This window comes from Enhydra lutris, unplaced genomic scaffold, assembly GCF_002288905.1.
Source record: "Enhydra lutris kenyoni isolate GAN:26980312 unplaced genomic scaffold, ASM228890v2 scaffoldscaffold44, whole genome shotgun sequence".
In the NCBI taxonomy this organism is placed as follows: domain Eukaryota; kingdom Metazoa; phylum Chordata; class Mammalia; order Carnivora; family Mustelidae; genus Enhydra; species Enhydra lutris.
The window spans coordinates 13,282,935-13,294,291 of NW_019154128.1; the positions used below are offsets into that span (position 1 = coordinate 13,282,935).

At 39.0% G+C, this 11,357-nt stretch overlaps 1 protein-coding gene across 1 annotated transcript in view; it reads right to left on the reverse strand.

The window, feature by feature from the left end:
* Positions 1-10,692, reverse strand: part of LOC111155886 (pleckstrin homology, MyTH4 and FERM domain containing H2) — a 113,906-nt gene extending 103,214 nt beyond the window's left edge. The window contains exons 1-2 of the mRNA XM_022516342.1: positions 10,563-10,692; positions 3,185-3,314 (exon numbers count right to left, since the gene is read on the reverse strand). Of these exons, the coding sequence (XP_022372050.1) occupies positions 3,185-3,307 (123 nt within the window). The 5' untranslated portion in view covers positions 3,308-3,314; positions 10,563-10,692. The remainder of the gene's footprint in view (positions 1-3,184; positions 3,315-10,562) is intronic.
* Positions 10,693-11,357: the final 665 nt, after the last annotated feature.

Below are 11,357 nucleotides of genomic sequence, written 5' to 3' on the forward strand. Positions count from 1 at the left end.
AGTAGCAAGCAGAGGGAGAAGGAGAAGCAGGAGGGGCTCGATCCCAGGACCCCAGGATCATGACCTGAGCGAAAGGCAGATGCCTAACCAACTGAGCCACCCAGGTGCCCCTACAACAGCAATTTTGAAATAATATGCCTCTCACCATTCATTCACCAGCAAAGAAAAAAAAAACAAAACCTAAAAACATAAACTAACAATCAAAAAGCTTTTTTTATAAATACACTTATAGAGAAAATTACACTTTTAAATTCTGAAAAATGGGCACTCATAAAGAATCTGTTGAAACATGCCTTCTGAAGAACAAATGTTGCCATAAAATTTAGAACTTAAAGGTCAATTCACTGAAACCCAAGTAAGCATAACTCCTGTTTAGTCCACAAAGAAACCCAGAAGTCAAGGGAACCAAGAAAATTTTAAGGAGGCTGTGGCCAACAGTGTGCTAACTGCTAAAAGGCTAAGGCAACACCTAGTAAGTGTCCATGAGGCGTAGCAGCACGCATATAATTGATGATCTTAATAAAATCATTGTATGGACTGGCTGGGATTGTGGAAAATACTAGATAAATCAGCACAATCTGGGAAATGATTTTCATAGAGACAGGAGCAAAAGACTAATTATGAGTCACTAACTGAGTTAGAATAAGCTTCCTTAACTTAAGAGATATTCAAAGTGGGATTTTTTTTCAGATTATAACTTCTTTTTTTAAAAGATTTTATTTACTTTTTTGACCGACAGAGATCACAAGTAGGCAGAAAGGCAGGCAGAGAGAGAGGGGGAAGCAGGCTCCCTGCTGAGCAGAGAACCCAATGCGGGGCTCGATCCTAGGACCCTGAGATCATGACCTAAACCGAAGGCAGAGGCTTAACCCACTGAGCCACCCAGGCGCCCCCAGATTATAACTTTTATTCTAATAGTGATAAAAAGCCAATTGATATTGGGGATTTATTCCACAAAGTCTATTACTAGGTCATCCTTTGACCCAACGTGAATAGAATAATTTTAATCTTTCCACTTAAAAGACGTTAAAGCACAAAAATTTAAGATAATGTTTTCCTGGGTTTTAGTAGCATACTTTTGTGCTAACAGAGTCTCAGCTAGCAGGGTAGCTGGCTAACTCAGTCTGTGGAGCATGAGACTCTTGATCTTGGGGTTGTGAGTTTGAGTCCTATACTGGGTGTAGAGATTACTTAAAAATAAAATCTTTTTTAAAAAAGAGAGATTGTTAGCTATCAATTAATCAAAAGATTAACAATCACTTTTGAATATGTGATGTATGTACCAGTCTCCATCCCAAAGGATTATGCAAACAAGTGCTTGAGAAAGCACCTGTAAATTCTTCTGATCAGTTAGGAATTACAATTAATACCATTTATGTATCCATCTAGACAGCACCTTCCAATGGAAATATAATGTGAGCCATCCTGTCAGAATGGCTAAAACCAAAATCATAAGAAACAAGTGTTGGCAAGGATGGGAAGAAGAAACCCTCATTCACTGTTGGTGGAAAGGCCAACTGGTACAGCCACTGTGGAAAATAGTATGGAGGCTCCTCAAAGAATTAAAAATAGAACAAGCCTATGATCCTGTAACTGCACTACTGGGGATTTACCCAAAGAATATGAGAACACCAATTGGAAGAGATACATGCATCCCTATGTTTACTGCAGCATTATCGCCAAACTATGGAAGCAGAAGTATGGATAAAGATATTCAATGGAATATTATTCAATCACAAAAAAGAATGAAATCTTGCCATTTGCAACAACTTGAATGGGTCTAGAGAGAATAATGCTAAGTGAAATAAGTTAGAGAAAAACAAATACCGTACGATCTCGCTCATATGTGGAATTTAAGAAACAAGACAAATGAACAAAGGAAAAAAAAAGAGACAAATGAAAAGCTGACTCTTAACTATAGAGAACAAGCAGATGGTTCCCAGAGGGGAGGTGGTTGGAGGATGGTGAAACAGGTGAAGGGGATTAGGAGTGCACTTGGCTTTGATGAGGACTGAGTAACACGTGGAACTGTTGGATCGCTATATTGTACACCTGAAACTAATATAGCACTGTATGTTAACTACCCTGAAATTAAAATGTAAAAAATAATTTAAAAAAATTTTTAAATAAATAAGTAAATCTTTTAAAAAAGAAATACAACGTGAGTTACATATGTGATTTAAAATTTTCTAGTAACCATCTTTAAAAAGTAAAAAGAAATAGATATCATTAATCTTAGTATTTTTCTATTTAATCTAATATCCAAAATGTTATTTCAGCATGTGATCAATATGAAAATTATTGCTAAGATATTTTACATTCTTTTTTTCATGCCAAATCTTTGAAATTGAGGTGTATTTTACATTTGCAACACATGTCAATTTGCACTAGCCTCGTTTCAAGGGCTCAATAGTCACTTGTGGCCAGTGGTTGCCATATTGGACAGTACAGGTCAAGAATCCAGGTTCCCTGCAAACAGGAATATGGGTTTTCTTGTTCACAGATGTAAGTATAGCATTAAGAAGAGTGTATGACTCAAAATAAGCCCTCAGTGAATATTTGTTGAATGAATGAACAAATGAATGAATTAATTAATCCATGAGTTTTACACATATATATGTGAAAAAATTCCTATAACATAGATGAAATTTTAATTACATGACTAGAACTATTAAGGGAAGCATATAATTATATTAAACTCAATTCTAGCCCAGACCATAGTTTAGTGACATAGAGTTAGTCAATACAAATTACTGAACAGATGCATACTTTCAAATACAGTATAAACATGTTTTACTATCAAAAGGGGAATATTCTTCTATAATCACTTTAAACATGATTTTCCTTAACATTTAGTAAATTAAAATGCTGTCACACACCTCTAATAAAATCAAATAAATTACAGCTTTTCTTTCTGGAATGAATGAACACCCCATTCATCAAATACGCACAATTCTTACATATTCCACTAGTATCGGCAAATGCTTTTTGCTAATGTCCAACTCACTCTGAAACTGGCAAAAGGATATGTCGAGAATAACTTCAAAGTCGTGACAAAAAGTTAAATTATGTTCTTTATTTTAAAAATGTTTACCCCCCCCAAAATACTGAGAGTATATAATGTAAATGAAATATGCCCCAAACAGCTGCTGTTGAACAACAAAGTTTGGAGAGAAAAGCTTACCTTCTCTGCTAAGAGCTCTCTTATCTTGCTTGCTTGAACTCTAAATTTCATGAGCTGAGACTCCAGAGCTACACATCGTTCTTTCCAATCTACTGGTCCTTCTGTCTCAGAAAGCTCTGCCATATTTATTCTAGAAAAGAAGGCATTCAAACAATGTAATACCCATTAGCATTCAGGATAATTCATTACATCATCCCATGTACACACTCTAGTTATCATCTAATGATATCCACGTACAAATTTTATAAATTCTCAGATAAATTTCAGAACTGGCTATATAGCTCATGGAAAAAACTTAGTGGGAGACAGGAGGCCAGGGTTGGAGGCCCAATGTGTTTATTATTCAACTTTTCTATGTAATGTTATCCTTTCCATGTCTCAGTTTATCCAATCTTGAAAAAGCAGGACACTGATAATAACCAACCATCGTTCCCCCTGAGTATATTGGAGGAACAAATTAAATACTGCTATTTGTAACACTACTTTGGACAGAATAATAGCACCACCCAAACACAGACTACTGGCATTATTTTAGCTCTGCCCAACAGATAAAACATTTTTTTAACCTTTCAGCTCATAATTTTTTAAACTTTCAGCTCATAATTTCACCACACTCCTAAATTTACAGGAATATCTCAATTTGATTCAGTTGGTAGCATGATAGAATAATCAAAGAAACTTCATTAATATCCCTACAATTATAAGTTAGATTTATATTGCAATCATTACTTACCATAACCCTAAATTTACCTTGGTCCAAGCTCTCTTTCAAGCCAAAAATCCTTTGGCATATTTAACTGGGCAAAGTATTATGACCTTGGACATACTTGTATAGGTTTTTTTTCTGGCATAAGAAAAGATATAAATATAAAATTTGGAATCACCTACATTAAGTAAATCTGGAATCGGTGTTTTCCGTGACATTAATGTTTGCTTTTGGAGGAGGTAAATTCTAGGGAAAAGCCCTGTAAGAGGGAAGCCAGGAGGCAGGGGAACTGGTTTTGAAACCATAAGGTGCAAAAACCTGTAACTTCATTGTTTCTGGTTCTGAGACTCATAAACGCTGTTTTAAATGTTAATGGTTCATCTGGCCATCAGAATAAATGGCTTGATGATATATTTCTGAATTGCCCTACCTTTGAACAAATAAAATTTGCATTAGGAGTGGATTTCCACAAGGAGCCAAGCCCTGGTCTCGGCATATACATGACAGCAAAACTCTGAGAACCGCAGGATAGATCTGCAGCTGAAGTGTACCATTATTTTATTTTCCAAAAATATGTGTCCCTCGCACATCAACCAAGTTGATTTTCTCAGTATTTAGTGTAATATAGCCCTTCTTAGACCTACACAAGTTTTTAAAAACTTGGTGTTACTAAAAACCCACAAAAGATGATTATTCTTAGTATAAATATTGTTTTGTGCTTAAACCAATTTTCACATTAATACTGACAATATCATTCAAAAATTTAGAAATAAGTAAAAGTAGAGTTGTTTTACAGAGGCTACAACTTTATTAAGACCACCAACCATACCAAAACCTCCATATGCTCCTAAATTCTAGCCACAATTTCAGGGAAACTTTTAAGTGTAAACTGGAAATCATTCTCTTTTCATTTCTTTGTTTTTATAGAAGGCTCACATCATTGTTTTCTGAGTTCCTTCTAAGGATATCAACCTTGCTAATGGCCTTTCTCATTCCCCACTTTAGCCTTTATTATCAGTGATGTAGGAGTAGATAATGGACAAACTTTGTTAGTCACAAACTTTTTCTTCGTTTGTTTTCTCCTTAGCTTTTGAGTGGACACAGAAAGAAAATATGGATGAAATATTATAGAATAAAAAGTCCTGAAAGAGATGTTGTTAAGTATTGAATCATTTGCATTTTTGCACAGAAATGTACTGATACTGTTAAACAAGAGAAGTTTAATTCATGTTGGTGAATTTTTTTGCTCTATATTTAAAATAACTTGTATATGTTCTACTGTAAAATCTCTAGTTTAAAAAATAACATAAAGGCAGATATTTTTCAACAAATGAAAATCAATACAGTGAACCATATTAATAGAATAGTAGGCAAAACCCACATAATCATTTCATTCAATGCAGAGAAAAACATTTGACAAAATTCAACATAAAATCATTCCATAAGCTCGTTATAGAAGGGAACTTCTTCAGCCTGATAAAAAGCACCTACAAAAAGCCCACAGCTATCATCATACTTAATGATAAATGACCGATCTGCCAAAGACCAGGAATAAGACAAGGATGTCTCCTTTTACCACTTCTAGCCAATGTCGTACTAGAGGTTCTAGCCAGGGCCAGAAAATAAAAAAAAAATCCAGTTTGAAAATTAAATCTATCTCTGGGCCTCACACATACAAGATATTCAACTAGGGGCACCTGGGTGGCTCAGTGGGTTAAAGCCTCTGCCTTCGGCTCAGGTCACGATCCCAGGGTCCTGGGATCGAGCCCCGCATCGGACTCTCTGCTCAGCGGGGAGACTGCTTCCTCCTCTCTCTCTGCCTGCCTCTCTGCCTACTTCTGATTTCTGTCTGTCAAATAAATTAAAAAAAAAAAAAAAAAAGATATTCAACTAAAAAAGAAGAAAGGAAAAAGGAAAAAGAAAACTAAATGATCTCTCTTTTCAGATGTCATCATCTCGTACATAGAAAATCCTAAGGAATTCACTAAAAAGCTATTAGAACTACTTGAGTTCAGCAAGGTTTCAGAAAGCCAGATCAAAATACAATCAGTTGGGGCACCTGGGTGGCTCAGTGGGTTAAGCCTCTGCCTTTGACTCGGGTCATGGTCTCAGTGTCCTCGGATCGAGACACGCATCGGGCTTTCTGCTCAGCGGAGAGCCTGCTTCCTCCTTTCTCTCTGCCTGCCTCTCTGCCTGCTCTCTCTCTCTCTCTGTCAAATAAATAAATAAAATCTTAAAAAAAAAATACAATCAGTTGGGGGCACTGGGTGGCTCAGTGGGTTGAGCCTATGCCTTCAGCTCAAGTCATGTCCCAGGGTCCTGGGATTGAGCCCCGCATAGGGCTCTCTGCTCAGCAGGGAGCCTCCTTCCTCCTCTCTCTCTGCCTGCCTCTCTGCCTACTTGTAATCTCTCTCTCTGTCAAATAAATAAATAAAATCTTTTTTAAAAATACAATCAATTGTATCAATTGTTTTTCTTTGCATTAGCAAGAAAAAAAATCCAAAAATGAAATCAAGAATATATTCCACAAATAATAGCATCAAAAATAACAAAATACTTAGTTGATTTAACAAAAGAAGTGTTAAAACTTGTGCTCTGAAAACTACAAAAGATCATTGAAAGAAACTAAAGACTTAATTAAATGAAAGGCATCTATGTTCATGGATTGGAAGACTTTTTGCAGATGCCAATACTTGCAAATGGACACATACATTCAATTCAATCCCTCTCAAAATTCCAACTGCATTTTTTTAGTAAAAATTGGCAAGTTGATCCGAAATTCAGATGAAAATTCAAGTCCAAAATAGTCAAAACAATCTTGAGACTCTTTATGTCCCAATTTCAAAAAATTGCTACAAAGCTGCAGTAGTCAAAACTGTATGGTATGGCCGTAAAGACAGACATATGATCAATGGAATAAAATCAAGAGTCCAAAAATAAGACCTCACATTTATAGTCGATTGATTTTTGACAAGAGTGCCAAAACCATTCAACTGGAAAAGAATAGTCTTTTCAACAATGGTGCTAGAGAAGTGGATATCCACATGCAAAAGAATGAATTTGGACCCCCCTCCATCATAACATACGCAGAAACAAACTTAAAATGTATCAAAGATCTAAGAGCCAAAGCTCAAGAACTCTTAGAACAAAAGAGAGGGGTAAATCTCTGTGACCATAAGTTAGACAACACTTGCTTAGATTTGATATCCAAAGCATAAATAATCAAAAAGAAAATAGATAAATTGGACTTAATCAAAATTTAAAACTTTTATTTCAAAGGTCTCCATCAAGAAAATGGAACGATAACCCACAGAAGGGAGAAAAATATTTGCAAATCATATATCTAAGAGACTTTTATCCAGAATATATAAAGAACTCTTACAACTCAACAATAAAAAACAAAATAGTTAAAAAGTAGGCAAAGGATCTAAACAGACCTTTCTCTAAGGAAAATATACAAATGGCTAATAAGCACATGAAAAGATGCTCAACATCATTGGCATAACGGAAAAGGCAAATTAAAATCATGACAATTACGGCACAACAAATAGGATGATTATGATAATAAAGACATATAATAACAAGTGTGGGTGAGGATGTGGAGAAATTGGAACCCTCATAATTTGCTATTGGGAATGTAAAAATGGTATAGGTGCTTTGGTAAATAGTTTAACAGTTCCTCAAAAGTTTTAACATAAAGTTACCATATGACACAGCAACACCAAATCTAACTATATACCCAAGAGAACTGAATACATAAGTCTACACCAGAACTTGTATATAAATGTTCATAACAGCATTTTACAAATAGCCAAAAAGTGGAAATAATCCAACTGTCCATCATCAGATAAAGGGATAAATAAAATGTGGTATATCCACACACTGGAATATTATTCAGCCACAAAAAAGAATAAAGTACTAAAAAATAATAATAATAAAGTACTAATACATGCAATGACAATTACCCTAGATGCCAAGTAAAAGAAGCCTGACATAAAAGGCCATGTATAATATGATTCCATTTACATGAAATAGGTAAATCAAAGAGACAAAAAGTAAGTTAGTGGTTGCCAAAGGCTGTGAAGAAGCCAACGGTGATCAACAGTTAATGAATTTGGGGTTTCTTTTTGGAGTGATCAAAATTATTCCAGAATTAGTGCTGATAGCTGTACAACCTCATGAATACACTAACAGCCACTGACCTGTGCACTGTTTTTTTTTTTTAAGATTTTATTTATTTATTTGCCAGAGAGAGAGAGAGAGAGAGAGAGAGAGAGAGAGAGAGACAGAGAGCACCGGCAGGCTGAGTGGCAGCAGAGGCAGAGGGAGAAGCAGGCTCCCTGCCAAGCAAGGAGCCCGATGTGGGACTCGACCCCAGGAGCTGGGATCATGTCCTTAGCCGAAGGCAGCTGCTTAACCAACTGAGCCACCCAGGCGTCCCAACCTGTGCACTTTTAAAAAGGTAAATTTTATGGCTCATGAATTATACCCCAATTTTAAAAAGAGCATTCATTTACAAATGAGTAAAGAAAAAGTAACAGTTGTATAGAGCTGTTAAAACACTATGTTTTATACCTGAAACTAATGTAACATTATGTGTCAACTATAGTCAAATAAAAATAATTTTTTAAGAAAGTAATACAGATACAAATATTCTCATCACACATTTATTTACACAATTATTCCCCACACATCCATTGTCTTTTAAAACTTGCTTGTGATATACACAAAGAAAAAGTTTATTTAAATATGTAGTAAAGTGTAACAATCATTTTCTTCATGAACTCTGGGCTTTGTTTTATACTGTAGAATATTCCACTCCAAAATTAAAGAACAAAAATAATTTTTTAAAAAAGTAACAGTTTACATGGATGTTTAGTAGGTCAACTTTTGCAAATTTAATCATCCATTGTTGGTAGTTATCCCTGCCAAGAATTCCACCATTAACTCAAATGATTTAGAGGAAATGTTTTAACCGCAAATACGGCAAGTTCATACATATATCTTACCAAGACGACTTTGCTATGAAAATGACACAATAAATAAACTCTAAGTAAAACATACCTATTCATATCTTTAGTTATGCTCATTATATATTTTGCAATGAAGTATTTTACAATGAAGTAGAAAAACCTGAAGAATATTATTAAATTGGCATCTAATGTCTGCATTCCCTATTAATAGGGTCATAATTTTTAAAAATTCTAAACTACAGATTGGTTGGCTCATGGTCCCCCAGAGGTCTAGACACCTGATTTCCTCATTTCATTCTGCAATTTCGGTTAGTACAAAGTAACTGTTGTGTTAATACACCATCTTGAGTAAAGATTCTAACTTTGAACAACATCCGTTATCGTTTTCCATTACCACTGACTTTACAGAAAATAACTGTATGGTTTTTTACCATCTGCTAAATAAGTATCATTTCTAGATTTTGAATTTGAAAGTAATCTATCTTAACTGCGGTGGACGGGATAAGTCTTGGTTTTCCAAACACCCACCTCCCCGCCGCCCCATGACTTTGGGAAATATTTACTGACACAAAATAAACTGTTTACAATTACGGAGTGAATGCTCCTTTCTCCGAATCTCTGACTTCCTGTTTCTCTTCCAAATCCCAAAAGAGAAAGGAAAAGAAAAGAAAGAATTCCTCTATTTAGGCTTAACCTGATGAAACTCAGGGTTAGCCACTCCCATCCTTTAATTCTCTCCTCGTAAGGCACGGCTTCACTCGGCCAGGTAATTGTGTTATTTCTTTTCCAAAGCAGAAAGGGTCTCTTTTTCGACCACACAGACCACACCGAGGCATGTCTTGTTTGAGAAGCCTCGGGACCACCAACCAGCTCCACCTGGGCTAAGCCCGCCCTTCGGTGGCACTGCCCGAAGCAGCCCCGTGCTCCCCACTCCACAGCTCCTCAGGGACACACACCGCTGCGCGGTCGAGGCTTGGGACTTGCGTTTTCACCAAGAAAACAGGGACCCTGCAGGTAGCACAGCACCACAGCTTTTATGCGTGAAGCGTCCGACTTGCCCTTTCCACGGAGTTTCGCACATCAAAATCGATGGCTCAAACGTTCCGTCTTTTAAGAAGAGGTCTAATAACTTCAGGGCCAGCGCAGTTTCACCGCAGGTCACCTAAGAGCACCCTGACATTCGGGCAACTCGAGGGGCAGAAAATGGTTCTTTCAAGTTTTGAGGAGTTTCAGCCCCGAGATCACAGTGCGGCTCCCAGGAAGCCGAGGCCGAGCCGCAGCATCCCTAGCTGCGCCGGCCACAGGGCGCAGGGACACGGGACTGCCATCTGCGCGTCCCCCCTCCCCCCCCACTCCAAGGACAGCCCGCGCCGCGCCACACACCCGGGGCCCGCATTTTCAAACAAAACGTCACCGGAGAACAGGGGGCGAGGAGCCCCCGGCCACCGCCTCCGGCCGAGACCCCAGTCCTGGGGGCAGCGAGTGGGGCGACACCGAGTACCGAGGCGCGGGGGCCAGTCCCGCTCCATCCAGCGCCAACGCGCTCCACTGTCCCGGTCCCCGCCCGCCGGCTCTGCCCGCCGCTCCGAGCCTCCGCGCGGCGAGCCCCCCGGGACTGCACACTCTCGAGGGGGCGGGGATCCCGGCATCTGAGCCGCTGGGATCGCCCCTCAGCTCGGGGCCCTCTCCATTTGCCTACCTCTGCTGCGGGCCCCCTGCTGCAGTGCCGGAGGTCCTGGCCGCGCCTGGCGCAGGGTTTTCGGGGTTCTCCGTGGGCGCCAGCCCAGCTCGGAGCCGGAGCGGGCGGTGGGGGGTGGGGGGGGCAGGCACCGCCTTCTCCTAGGACTGGCGGTCGCAATAGCCAATCGGAAGCGCAGGCGACCCTCTGGCGTCACCTGAGGGTGTGGCTATAATTTGGACCCTCCCAGGCCCTGCCTCTGGAGGGAGTTCTGTCCTGGACTGTCTGCCCCCACTCTTCGCCACACGTTCAGCTCAGAGGGTGTCGTCGCGGTCATCTCCTTCTCTCTGCCTCGGCTCAGTACCGACCTGTTTGGTCTCCCAGACTGAAGTCTCTCTTCTTGTCAATCCATCCTTTACCCTCTTGCCGGGTTAACTGTCCGGAAATGCACTTTTGATGTGCGCCCTGCCAAAGATTTCTTTGGCTTTCTTTTGCTTAAATTATCAAGAATCGACTCCCTGGGCTAGTATTCGAGGCGTCCGTCCTACTTTTGCAGGTTTATTTTTTTACAGCTGCCCTTCACACACCTCAGGGAAGTCCATTTGGAACGTTTACCTGCTATTTCCTACATCTCCTTTAAAAATTCTAACTGTCCTCTAAGACATAGCTCAAATAATCTCCTTGTAACCATTCTTGTCAGCCCCCCTAGCAATAATCTCTTCTCTTGTTTCTATTCCTCTTGGCACTTAGCTCATTCGGCCTCGTGTACTGCTTCTAATCTCTCCGTTAGATTGTGAGCTCTTTGAAACCAGGGAT